Source organism: Bos taurus, chromosome 7 (assembly GCF_002263795.3).
Source record: "Bos taurus isolate L1 Dominette 01449 registration number 42190680 breed Hereford chromosome 7, ARS-UCD2.0, whole genome shotgun sequence".
Taxonomy (NCBI): Eukaryota; Metazoa; Chordata; class Mammalia; order Artiodactyla; family Bovidae; genus Bos; species Bos taurus.
This window is the reverse complement of record NC_037334.1, coordinates 27,134,361-27,148,496: the sequence shown is the minus strand read 5'-3', so window position 1 is coordinate 27,148,496 and position 14,136 is coordinate 27,134,361. Positions and strand designations below refer to the sequence as shown.

At 38.5% G+C, this 14,136-nt stretch overlaps 1 protein-coding gene across 1 annotated transcript in view; it reads left to right on the top strand.

Annotated features, from left to right (window-relative positions):
- The window catches only part of LMNB1 (lamin B1), a 52,919-nt gene that overhangs the window by 27,362 nt on the left and 11,421 nt on the right, over positions 1 to 14,136 (top strand). The window contains exons 4-8 of the mRNA NM_001103295.1: positions 1,250 to 1,420; positions 2,817 to 2,942; positions 8,895 to 9,115; positions 10,163 to 10,388; positions 12,127 to 12,231. Coding sequence (NP_001096765.1) covers positions 1,250 to 1,420; positions 2,817 to 2,942; positions 8,895 to 9,115; positions 10,163 to 10,388; positions 12,127 to 12,231 — 849 coding nt within the window. The remainder of the gene's footprint in view (positions 1 to 1,249; positions 1,421 to 2,816; positions 2,943 to 8,894; positions 9,116 to 10,162; positions 10,389 to 12,126; positions 12,232 to 14,136) is intronic.

Genomic DNA, 14,136 nt, shown 5'->3' with positions numbered 1-14,136 from the left:
TCATGTAAAATACTAAGTGAAAAACGACATCAGTAAAAAGTAATTTAGTATTTTTAGAATGTTTGGGTAGCAACTTTGAATTTTGGGGTTTTGCCTTTTTGAGAATGAATTAAAAAAATATTCCTCATTTCTTTTTTTTTCACATGGAGGGTCAAATTCTATTCAGTCAATATACCTAGGTTTCTTATTATGAACAGTTAAGGGGTAAGAGGAAGGAGAAAAGCAGCAAGAAGAGGAAGGGAGGCAGATGAAGGGCAAAATGGCTAGTAGGTACCTGATACTGGTTGAACTAAACCTTTCATTTGCATATTTTTATGATTTAAGTAGCATTCACTTCATATAGATATGAGCCCTAGGAGACTAGTAGCGGAACTGGAATTTGATCCCTGGTTTTCTGATTCTGTCCAGCTCATCTTCCTGTGGTTAAGAGAAAGATGAGGACATGCACAGAAAAACCGCATGCTGCAAGAGGATGCAGGAACAAGAAGTTCTTATATCCCCCTCTTGTGGCCTCTTTAATTATTGCCATTAAGGACAGATCTATTGTATTTTCAGAGCTAGACGTTAGAATGGAAATTTTATTCTTGGATTTGTGTTCCTAGCCATTCTAGTTTGGATAATTCCTTAAAACCTAATGTGAAGGATTATGCCTATTATGTTTATTCTTTGATAGTAAATTGTCATTTGTATTTGAGATAGAAAAGTAATATGGTCAGTAAGATTCTGTATCAATTGATGTTGATACCTTAGCATCACCAGCTATTAGGGTGAGTCATGTAAATTGGTTTGCTCTGTCCATTGCCTCTTAGTATGTCTAAGACAAGTTTTATTTTATGCATTAATCTTCTAGTTGAAGTTTTACTGATAAGTTTCTAACTTTTTGTGTGGAATTTTTTTTTCAGAGTTATTCTTAGTACTACTGTCAGTACAATTTAGAAAAATAATTACCTGCTGTTCAGTATACCTAGTTATCCATGATTGCATGGTAAAGCCTTCCAGCCATTCCTTGCCTTAAGAGAAATAAAAAGCTGTGCTACTGAAAATAAACATAAAATTCCTAGGGTTTGAGATGCTACCATTTCTGTCATTAGTTCTGTCTCAGAAATCTTCTCATAAAAATGAAGGCAAAAAAGTGTCTCTTCACACACTTGTCAGGACAGACATGAGGAGGTTGGTGTGTAAAACTTCAGATGGTCTTGATGTCCGCCATGGTAAGTAACTTGGTTTTATGTCATTGTTTTCTTCCTAGGAGATTAATGAGACCAGAAGGAAGCATGAAACTCGCTTGGTAGAGGTGGATTCTGGGCGTCAGATTGAGTACGAGTACAAGCTGGCTCAAGCCCTTCATGAGATGAGAGAGCAACATGATGCCCAAGTCAAGCTGTACAAAGAAGAGCTGGAGCAGACGTACCACGCCAAAGTGAGCAGGCTGCCCGGGACGGCGGGAAACACTGAATGCGTTTGTTTCGGAGTGTCCCTGAGAACATAGCTTGATGTTTGGCTTGTTCTAGTATTATTAAATGAATTCCTGCGGTCTCCAAGAACATTCATTTTTTTCTTTAAGAAAGCAATTTTTTATAAAGTAATAGAAATTATTCAGAGAAAGTAGGATTATTCCATTTTTACCAAAGGTATGGTCTTTAACCTCTTTGTCCAAGTGATCATTTGTGTCAAAGTTATATTAGTTAAACTCCAGCCACCTAAAAGTAACTTTTCATTCAATGACAAGTACTAACCTTGTTGGACTGTGTCTAATTCTGAATGCATGTCATCATTGTAGATGGATTGTGACCACCACACTTTGGGCTGTTTTGAACAAAGGCCAAATGGACAGTCTCTGATATTTCTTCCTTGGCCACTAATTATTCATTTAAAAAAGACTATAGAAACTTCTCTCTTATATCAGGAGACCATGCAAAAATTTATTAAATCACCGAGTACAGGCTTTCATAGTAAATAATTTTACCCCAATATGTTAAATGTTACATGATTTGATTAAAAAGTTAGTGGAAGACTTAGAAAATAAGTCATAGAGGTGTTGAAAATAATTTCCATTGCATGGCCTCAAATTGGTCGTATTGCTTTTAATCCACTTTATGAAGTAGTAGTTGGCTGATGAGAGGGTGATCTTTTAATCCCTACGTTTAGTTGTTCAGCCCTTACTTGGTGCTGGCACCGTGCTGGGCACTGAAGAAGCTAAGCTAAGGATGGGTTGGTCACATAGACTCTGGCCTCAGAGGGAGTCAGGGAAGAGACACATAGAAGACATTCCTGAAGACAGGCAGGACAGAATGCTATGGGCATTTGGAGGAATGGGCTATTGTTTCTACCAGAGGAGCTTTTTTTTTGCTTCTGAAAGGAAGTATTTCCATTTGGTTTGAGATAATCTCTTAATTAGTACTTTCTGTTTATTGCTTTATATTCTGTATCAGATTTGGTGGGTTAGGGATATGTGACGCTTGTTTTCCTACAGACACCACCATGGCTAAATTGCCCCTGTTCAGTCTGCTTACTAGCAGCATTATCTGAGACATTAGACATATAATGGATGAAATATCGAAGCACTAAATTTTGGGTAAACCCACGTATATCAGCATTGTTAAGCTCCCATATTGGAAACTGAGCTGAAAAAGCAGAAAAACTTCTAAGGTAATTCATACCACATCAGCAAACTTCATGATGCTTTTCCTGTTTCATCAGCTAGTTACTGACAAGGCTTAGGTTTGAAATGAAATATCTTGAGACGATTCATGCTTCCTCATTTGTTTGTTCTAATTCACTAGATAAGACTGACTGTGGTTTGCTTCTTTTCTTAGCTTGAAAATGCCAGACTGTCATCAGAGATGAATACTTCTACTGTCAATAGTGCCAGAGAAGAACTGATGGAAAGTCGTATGAGAATTGAGAGCCTCTCGTCTCAGCTTTCTAATCTACAGAAAGAGGTAACTAAGCTTCAGAGTTGTACTTGAAGGCTACCTCCACCACGGTAGTCGACCTGCTTGGCTCCTCCTGAAATCACTTTTCAGAGAGGATAGTATTTTCTTGAATTCTGGTTTCACAGTGCTCCCCAGAGTTTTTTTCTATTTCTCACTGCATAAGCATCCTCTGGGCAGAGACTGTTGTTCCTAACCTAATAGATTACCTGGAGCTAAGGGAATTGCCTTTGAGGGAACGACCTGCCGGCTTATTCTCTGGACTTAACCCAGGAGCCTGGTTTTCTGACCCAGCCAGCAGTCTGATCTCCACACAGTGCTCTTCCCAACATACTCGTTTTCATCACATTTAGAAACTGTTATGAAGGAAAGCCTGCGGACTTTCTTTGTGGGTGGTAAACGCTTTGTGTTTCTAGACAAACTCCCTTGGTGCTTAGAATACTCAGTAGTTAGTAGCTTAGGAAGCAGCATCAGTTTGTATCTTGGCTAAGAATTTAGTGACTCATTCATTCTTTGGCACACCTTCTTAGGACTGTTGTGGTGTGTTGATGGGTGCTGTCAGTACGTGGTAGTGCACTCGAGGGGCTGCATGAGCAGGTGTGGACACTGCCTGAGATCTGGGTTTTGGTTCAAGGGTGATGCCGATATGCATGCAAAGTACATGTACAGCCATATAAGTGTGCAGGATATGTTGATAATCTACCACTCATCTTAAAGACTTAGGCAGTAACTTCAGTTTCTGTTTTCCTTAAGGGAGGGAGTTTTGTTGTTTTAAATTTTTCATATAAGAGTCAACTTTTTTATTCATTAAATAAGCTTTCTTCTTTTTTAATATTTTGTTTTTAGTCGTATCCTTTTCTGATTACAAAATTGAAGACATTTATTGTAGGAATTTAGAAGACACCTTATTGTGTAAAACGAGGTGATGTAAAAAGAACTTGATTAAAACAGAAGTTTTTACTTTGCTGTTATCATATGTACTTCATTATTCACAACATAAAGTTAAAGAGCTGGAAGGACAAGGGCCTTTTAAGTTCACTCAGTCTGACCACAGACCTGGGTGAGTTTAATGACCAGCCCAGAGACTGTAAGCTGACAAATGGGTTTCTTCTACTGTTCGTAGTTTTTCTTTTTATACCTTACTCTCTTCAAAGATTTTCTTTTAAGAATTAATCATCTTTTTTCCATTGCCGCATTTAATAGGTACTTTTCCAAAGATAGTCCTGTCTGTTTTTACTCTGAGTTGATATTTACTACTTTTCTCCATTTAATAAATGGTATTCTGGTTATTCCCTCTCCCTCAGTTTTACATTTCCCTATCTTTTAGGAGGTTGGGGCAGGGGCTGATGCTTAATGCACTTATGCTAGGTGTGGATGTTTTACAGGTGAGGTGAATGGCACTTCAGATCAGATCAGATCAGTAGCTCAGTCGTGTCCTACTCTTTGTGACCCCAAGAATCGCAGCATGCCAGGCCTCCCTGTCCATCACCAACTCCCGGAGTTCACTCAGACTCACGTCCATCGAGTCAATGATGCCATCCAGCCATCTCATCCTCTGTCGTCCCCTTCTCCTCCTGCCCCCAATCCCTCCCAGCATCAGAGTCTTTTCCAGTGAGTCAACTCTTCGCATGAAGTGGCCAAAGTACTGGAGTTTCAGCTTTAGCATCATTCCTTCCAAAGAAATCCCAGGGCTGATCTCCTTCAGAACGGACTGGATGGATCTTCTTGCAGTCCAAGGGACTCTCAAGAGTCTTCTCCAACACCACAGTTCAAAAGCATCAATTCTTCGGTGCTCAGCCTTCTTCACAGTCCAACTCTCACATCCATACATGCCCACAGGAAAAACCATAGCCTTGACTAGACGAACCTTTGTTGGCAAAGTAATGTCTCTGCTTTTCAATATGCTATCTAGGTTGGTCATAACTTTCCTTCCAAGGAGTAAGCGTCTTTTAATTTCATGGCTGCAGTCATCATCTGTAGTGAATAGCAATAGGCTCTGAAATTTGGTAACTGTGTCTTCTGGCTCAGGTCCAGGGCTCTTTCCCTGTTTGCCTGTTAGTTATGTTCCTATCATTGCAAGTTTTTTGGTTAACTTCAGGTTCAGTTGAGTTTAGTTCAGTCATGTCTGACTCTTTGTGACCCCGTGGACTGCAGGACACCAGGCTTCCCTGTCCATCACCAACTCCCAGATCTTGCTCAAACTCATGTCCATTGAGTCAGTGATGCCATCCAACCATCTTATCCTCTGTCATCCCCTTCCTTCTCCTCCTGCCTTCAATCTTCCCCAACATCAGGGTCTTTTCCAATGAGTCATTTCTTCGCATCAGGTTAGCAGCTCTTAAACAGTGTTAGGCAGGGCCCTCAGTGTTTTGAAGAGCTCCTTCCTTAGGAAATAGGAGAGGAGTGCCTGCTTCAGCCAGATAGTTTTAAATTTCTCTGTCAGGGGGGTGGAGAGTGATCCTTTCTGGTATCAAATTTTATGATAAATAATATATCTTGAGGGATATCTTCTTTGGTTGATGAATTTTAGCCTTAGATCATTAAAAAGAAAAAGACATCTCTAAATTTTTGTTTTAGAGTATTTGTTGTGGAGTCATCGATTTCATCATGCTGCATGTTAGGCCATAGAATTTCCTCTTTGGTTATGTGACTCATGTTAATAAAGTAGTTCTTAGTTTTACTTACAATTGATATAGCCTTTAAAATGGTGACTTAGAAAATATTTTTACGTAATATAGCAGCAGTATTATGTTTTGTAATTAGGCATTTCATATATTGTTTACAGCTTTTCTTTCATTTCTATTTAGATTTTTGACTTTGGCCAAATTATTGAGTTGGTCAGGGTCTGTTTGAGTTGCAGAAGAATTTACTGGCACTTTGAAAGCACCTTTATTTTTTGTTTTTCTAACACCCACATTCTGGAAATTTCTGCCAGAGCTAGATTATAATAAACTGGTACAATTATGTATTTTAAAACAAAGAGAACCCGACACCATTAGAATTGAGTAGTACAGATTTAGAGTTTTGAGGCAGAATCTTACAGATAGTCTAGTTGGACCTCTTCGTTTTCCTAATGGTACCAGTTTAGTGAGGTGTGTTATTTAGTGGCAGAATCAGGAAGAAGGATCTAGATCTATCTCTCCTGTTGTATTCTTTGTATTTCACTATGAAGCAGGTGTAGTGCAGCTATTTAAATTACATTTAAATATTTCTGTTTAAAAATACAAAATGATTCAGAGTAACTTTAAAGCTTATTTATACCTAGATTTTGATTTTTCCCTCTTACAGAACCCTGTAACATCTAAGGTGGACAAATAGAGTACATTTTGGCCTTTACAGATGGAGGCTGAAAGTTTTCTCTGAATCTTGGGTGATTTATGTCTCTTCAGATTAGACATTGTTGCCCATCTGTCTCTCCCACCTGATACATAAAAATAAAGAGATTGATTGAAGAGGAGACATTTTACTTAGCTTATTTTTAGGCTGCGCTGCATGAGAAAGCTTTGTTCCCTGACCCAGGATCACACCTGTGCCGCCTGCAATGGAAGCATAGAGTCCTAATCACTGGGGTGCCAGGAAATTCCCAAAGAACATACATTTTACACTTAACTGTTTTTTATTTTGGAGGAAAGAAAATATAAGAACCCTGAGAAAGGGAAAAAATGGATTTCTCAATTTATAGCCTTTTTTTTTTGCAAATACAGTTCTCTGAGGCAGAATTTTGTTTAGCATCTCTCTTGAGAGCTTCTGATATAGAATGTCTCTGGATTTTAATGAATTCATTGGTTGATTATTTTTTAAATAACATTTTTATTTTGGCATAATTGTAAATTTGTAGGGAAGTTGGAAAGCTGGTGCACACAGCTCCCTTAGCTCCCTCCCCAGTCTTCCTTCTTTGTTAGTTATCTTAGATGGCTGTGGTTCATTTGTCAAAACTGAGACATTGCCATTGGTACATTATTGTCAACTAGACTCTAGACTATTTGGATTTTACCAGATTTTCTGTTACTGTTCTTTTTCTGTTTTAGAATACCACAGATCTCCCTAGTCTCCTCTAGTCAGTGACAGTTTTTTTTTAGACTTTTTTTGTTTTTCATGACCTTGACATCTTAAGAAGAGCTGGCCAGGTATCCTGTAGGCTGTCCCCCAATCTTAAGTTTATCTGATGCTTTTCTTATGATTAGCCTGGAGATACGGATTTTAAGTGCCCTTCTTGTTACATCATATCAGGGATTACGTGACATACACACATCATTGATGGTGATAACCTTCATCATTGGCTAAGACGTTTGCCAGGTTTCCCAACTGTAAGTTAGTATTTTTGTGTTTCCCTACTCTGCTTTTAGGAAGTAAGTCACCAAGTCCAGCCTGTTTTCAAGGATAAAGAGCAGGAATTATGCGTCACATTCTGAAGAGAGTATTCACCTTTGTTAAATGGAATGCTTTTGTGAAGATTCATCTCTTCTTCCCCTATTTGTGTATTTATTTATGCATTCCTTGGTTTCTGTCAGTATGGGCTCAGGGAAATCTTTTTATAATTTGGATTATATGTGGATACTAGATTATTGGCTCAGATTGTTTCCGCTTTGGCTTTGAGGAGTTTTGTCAGATTGGTTACCATGTTCCCCACTTTTTGGAGCACTTCTTTTTTTTATGGTTCTGTAATATGCTCCATGCTCATCGTGTATTTTCCCTATCTCAGCACTGGTATCAGCTGTTTCTTTAGGGAGCTCTGGTTCTTTTTACTGGAGAGTGGTATCTAGAAAGCAAGTTCTGGGCCCTGGGTATGCTCATTGGTATTGGGGTGTCATTGTTTCTAGGCCTGCTGTGGGCAGAGCTAGGTAAATGTGTATATGCTAACCCATGTTTACATGCTTATCTGTGATTGTATCTCTGTCCACTTGTATTTATATTAAGGTAACCACGCATTTACACAGATGTCTGGGACTCTAACCCTGTACCACTGGGTTCACTTTAGGCGTCCTTCCTTGCTTACCTATAACTTCTTTCTCTGAGAGTAAGAAGCCTGGTTTCTGCCATCCCGTTTGCTTATTTGTCCAGCTTCAGTATATATGTAAAGCAGTTTCAAATTATTTAACCTATATCCCTGTGTGAAATAAATTCACTAGCTAGAGTGTAATGTTTCTGCAAGGAATAGAGATCCTTTTTGTCTTTAGCCTTCCAGATTTCACTTCTGCACAGTATGTGCCCTTTCCCTCCTGCTTTGATGCATACTACTTGTGATTTAAGGGCCTAAGCTCTACATAAGTCTTTTGGAGTTGATTACCGTGGTCGTTTTCTGAGGTTAGGGAGATGAATTCTGTTTTGGAGATGTGCAGATGAGTGATTACCTGGTGAACGACAAGGTTTCTAAGATGAACCTTCTTGTGTAGGAGGTGTAATTTTTCATTTTTTTTAATACCAAATATGAGGTTTCCATGTTTACAATAATATTTACAGACTATATTATATCATATGGTATTTGCATGCTGATAGAGTGTGGGAAAGCACACCATTTCTGAAGTGGTAACTAGAATCTCTTTTGTTAAGTTTCTGAATTAAGATACTCAGTTTCTTTTGTCAATGAGTTTTCTTTTAATTCTTTGTTTTTGTTACTTTATACTTTTGAGCCGAATGCTTTGTAGGGGAGCCAGACTGTTTTACTAAAACTACAGCTTAAAATTTTGTTTCATTTGGTCAAACAAAAATTATATGTATATTTATGACACATTAGATGAATGTCTTTTCCTAGCCTTTTTATAAGACAAAACTTTCCTAAGAGTTGTATTTTGTATTGGAGGAATTTTGTTTTTTAATTTCTTAAAATAAAAATGTTCTTGAATTCTGATGTTAAGAGATTGGATTTGTTCCAGGTCAGGAAATGTTTTAAAATAGCTGTGCTAGGGTTGTGCTAATGTTGGAATGTTCCTAGAAAGTAAATGTGTTCCCTTGAATCTTCAGTCTAGAGCATGTTTGGAGAGGATTCAAGAGTTGGAGGACTTGCTTGCTAAAGAAAGAGACAACTCTCGCCGCATGCTGTCTGACAAAGAGAGAGAGATGGCGGAAATACGTGATCAGATGCAGCAACAGTTGAACGATTATGAACAACTTCTTGATGTCAAGTTAGCCCTGGACATGGAAATTAGTGCTTATAGGAAACTCCTAGAAGGTGAAGAAGAGAGGTATGTAACTTGCTTGTCACTCTGCCTCATAGTCTACTTTTTGTCCCCACCCTTTCTATTTGAAGAAAAGTAAATAGGATTTAAAAAAAAAAAAAACAATTAGGACAACTCTAAATATTTTCTCTCTCTCTCTTTTTTTTTTTAATATCTAGGTGTAGAGATAGGTAGTAATAGATCTTACTTCTTCATCAACAACAGAAGATGTACAAGCAGTCTTAGTATTATTATTATTTTAAATGATGAACCGTGAAAGGATACCATTTCTCTTTTGGGATTTTAAATGTTTTGATAATTTAATATGCTGCAAAATGACTTCCAGGTGGCTCAGTGGTGAAGAATCCCACTGCCAGTGCAGGAGCTGCAGAAGACATGGGTTCAACCCCTGGGTTGGGAGGATCTCCTGGAGTAGGAAATGGCACCTCACTCCAGGATTCTTGCCTGGGAAATCCCATGGACAGAGGATCTTGGCGGGCTGCAGTCCATGGGGTTGCAGAGAGTCAGACATGACTGAGCACGCACGCAGGGATGCTGCAAAATACCAGATTTGCTGAAAGAGACTGTGTACTTTTCAAATCTGGTTAGTGTATAAATCCTTTTAAACCTTTTCTGAGAAAAAGTTCCAAAGGGCAAGTATCTCACTTAGAACAAAAAGACATTTAATTTCAATATTGCACACACTGTGATTGTAATTTTGTAAACAGAAAATGCAGGTTTGAAAAAATTACGGAAAGTATACTAAATGTAACAGTGGTTGTGGTGGGGTGATGGTGGATGAGTTGTTCCCCCCAACCTCTCACCAACCCCTCTCCCAGTTTTCTAAACTTTGTGCATTATGATTGTGGTCTTTTCTTAGCTAAAACATTCAGATAATAATTTTTAAAAAGAATGTTGATAGTGGACATTGTAGCACAAATAAGTTTCTTTTTGTTAAGATGTACGTTGGCTTTTGCAGATCGTCATTAATGTTGTGCTTTAGTAATGCATGTGCATTAAGATAGGAAGAGCATATGTGTTTCATAATTGGAACGTTTTATTTCTCCCATGTAGATTGAAGCTCTCTCCAAGCCCTTCTTCCCGTGTAACAGTGTCACGCGCATCCTCGAGTCGCAGCGTGCGTACCACCAGAGGAAAGCGGAAGAGAGTGGACGTGGAAGAATCCGAGGCCAGCAGTAGTGTCAGCATCTCCCATTCTGCCTCAGCCACAGGGAATGTCTGCATTGAAGAGATAGATGTTGATGGAAAATTTATCCGCTTGAAGAACACTTCGGAACAGGTGAAAACACAGACCCCCTTTTTGTCCAGAGAGGCTTTGCTAATTGGGGGTATGTCGCAATTGTAATAACTCCTCAGCCTTTATTTGTATTCAGTCATCTTCATGATATAAGAGTTTCCCTCTCCTTTTTAACCCAAATTCATGAAGTGTAGCATAAACTTGAATAGGAAAAGGAAGAGGGATGGTGCACTTGGTGGTTTAAAAATTTTATTCATTAGCTCTTCTTTAGAGAGCCAGGGATTTTTTTCTTACCCGGTCATTTTGTCACCGTGGCCTTCCTAAGGATGAATTATTAATATTCTCTGTCCTAGCCAGAATTGTGAAGAAGATAGATTGCATTGATATTCTTTCACAGCTGTTAGCTTTATGAAAGGGAGGAAATATGAGCCCAGGCTCTGACACATGTTAGGAGTGTTTTTCTCTGTAAATAAATGAATGAACACTGTTGATTTAATATGCACTAGGAATAGTATGAAGCCCAATCTTGAAATTATTTAAAAGTAAACATAAAATATTCATAGCAGGGAATCCTGAACTTTTGAGCTGGGGCCATGAAGGGTTGTCAGGTGATACCAGAGGCAGGTACAGTGGAATGGACTGCACTTTCAGAAGCACGTTCAGGATTTGTAAAATGTCTGTGAAATGACTTCTTTTCTCCTCAAAGCTATTAAAACTGTCTTGTGTGTGGATGAATACATACTTGGGATGGGCAAAGGAGCTTTAGTGGTTCTGATACAGAGCAGCACAGGCTCTAGGCCCTCTCAGTCACGACTTTAGAAACTGAAGGACGGGGGAGCCTCTGCTGCTCCATTGTAGTAGTTTGGCTGTGTTACAGGAGGCATCGCCGCCCTTTTTGGAGCTGTTCTGGAGCTGGCTCTGAGCCTCGTTTATTCCTGTCTTTGAGTAAGAGATGGATATAAATAAATTAGTGCAGCTAATTGCTTTAATACCCTGAACTGCTCCTTAGGAGTCAGGCAGCTCTGGGCAGCCTACGGGCTAACATTGAAAGCCAGCGCTTGGGACTGGCTCATTATGTTATTAACTCTTTTTGAGCCTCTTATGCTTTAAGATAAGTGTTAAATATGGGCACAAGTGGTACAGATGTGGAAGAAAAAGGGTGTATTTTCTTCCTTCTCTTTCTAGGCTTTATGTGTCTATATTTTAAAAACTTATGGCAGGGACTTCCCTGGTGGTCTAGTGGCTAAGACTCTGTGTTCCCAATGCAGGGGGCCCAGGTTCAATCCCTCATCAAGGAACTAGATCCCATATGCTACATCTAATAGCTCACATGCCACAACTAAAGATCCTACATGCAACTAACATCCGGCACAGCCAAATAAATAAGTGATTTTTAAAAATAAATAAATAAATAAAAGCTTATGGTGGTCAAAAATTCGATGTGTGAAATGGTAGTTATTCAGCGAGATGATGTTGTAAATTTAAATTATGCACCTAATCTAGCATTGAATATGAGCATTTAGTTTGGTTTACATCTCTTTTCTTCCAGTTTTGCCCTCTTTAAGATCACACACCTTAATAATTAAGATTGCAGCATTGTCAAAGTTTCTGTTTTGCTGAATGACAAAACCATGTTTTCTTTTTATAGGAGGGAAAATAGGAACCATGGGAAGACAGTCATAAAGTTGTCTTAGTTTAACTGCCTATGGATTGATTTATTTGATTATTCCCTAACTTTTTGTATATTTGAGGTGACCTTGGTTTTTTTTTTTTTCAATAGGACCAACCAATGGGAGGCTGGGAGATGATCAGAAAAATTGGAGACACATCAGTGAGTTACAAATATACCTCAAGATATGTGCTGAAGGCAGGCCAGACTGTTACAGTAAGTTAATTTAGTCATCACTTAATTTCATTATCTTAACCAATAATTAAAGTAATTGAAACCATTTTGGTTTAAAGAGACAGTTTAGATATGGGCATTAAAACGTTTTTGACATTATTAGGAAATTACAAGTGCTACCAAAGATTTAAAAAATTCTGTGTTTTTGAGATGGTAATTGACTGTTAAAAGTGAAAGAATTGGCCTCTGAAATAGTTTTATCTACTCTAGCAGATATTACCAGCTGATTCCCCCCACCCCTCCCTGCTTGTCTCCCCACGAAAGAAAAACAAAACAAAAAAAACTGTTGCTTCTTGAGTGTTACCTGGTAGCCCAGTGTAATGCAGGAGATACTACTTGGCATAAAGAACTGTTAGGAGGTGATCTATTAATGCTGAGGTATGCCTTAAATCAGCAGTCTTTAGCCTTAGGTGAGGATCAGTATCATCTGGATAGTGTTTTGGTGTCTAGACTGGTGGTGTCTACCTCACTCTTAGTTACCATCTCTGAGGTTGGTGTACGGACTTGTTTTAACAAAAGTTACTAGGGCTCCAAGATCAGTGTGGATGGTGACTGTAGCCATGAAATTAAAAGGTGCCTGCTCCTTGGAAGAATAGCTATGTCAAACCTAGGCAGTGTATTAAAAAGCAGAGACTTCACTTTGCCCACAAAGGTCTGTTTAGTCAAAGCTATGGTTTTTCCATTGTCATGTATGAATGTGAGAGTTGGATCATAAAGAAGGCTGAACGCCAAGGAATTGATGCTTTCAAACTGTGGTGTTGGAGAAGATTCTTGAGAGTCCCTTGGAGACTCCAAGGAGATCAAACCAGTCAATCCCAAAGGAAATCAACCCTGAATATTCATTGGAAGGTCTGGTGCTGAAGCTCCAATACTTTGGCACTTCAGCGCCAAAGAAGAGTGGACTCATTGGAAAAGACTCTGATGTTGGGAAAGATTGAGGGCAAGAGAAGGGGGCAACAGAGGATGAGATGGTTGGATAACATCACTGACTCAGTGGATATGAGTTTGAGCAAACTCCAGGAGATAGTGAAGGACAGGAAGCTTGGCATGCTGCGGTTCACAGGGTCACAAAGAGTTGGACACCACTTAGCGACTGAACACAGCTAGGTGATAGGTACTGTTAAGTATCATTCTCTAGACATAATATTTTAGCAAGATCAGCGTGGTCTTTCAGATTATCTAAGCTGTCAAGATTTAGAGGGCGACGGGCTTCGTGTCCTTCTGACTCTGCTTTGAATTCTAAATGGTGCTTTGTGGTTGTGTTCTGCAGTTGCACGTATGTAATCATTACTAAGTATTACTGACTCACTTTTTAGAGAAATATTTTCCCTTGAGCAAACACACAATTCCTTTGTTTTTACTCAGTAAGGAGACTTAGCAAACAAAATATGTTAAGTTTGATACAGATTTTAAAGAAGTCACTGTTTTCATCTGTAAAGAATGTTGAAGTGGCTGTCCTTTTATCAGTTCTTTTTAAAAAATATTAAATGTTTAATATTTTATGATTGATGCAAACCTTACTTAGTGTTGAATATCAAAGCTTCAAATAGGTTAGAACTTCTCTTTTAAAAAATGTATTCATAGAACTTGCCACCACATTATGAAAATATCAGATGCTAATTTTGTAATAATTGGTGAAAATGGGAACATACCCTAACCACACTGTCTTTTCTTCTCTTCTGTGATTACTATAGTGAGACAAAATTGCTCAGTCCTATTGTGTGTCATGTGGAAGCTGCATAATGTGTTGGAAAGAATCTGACATTTTAATTCAGAATTTTCAGATTTTGAGTGTGCTCTTTATCTCTTTAAAGTAGTATAAAACCGTTAGGCCAGTCATCTGCTTTTTCCACTGAATGTAGTTCCTCAGTGACTAAATATATATAT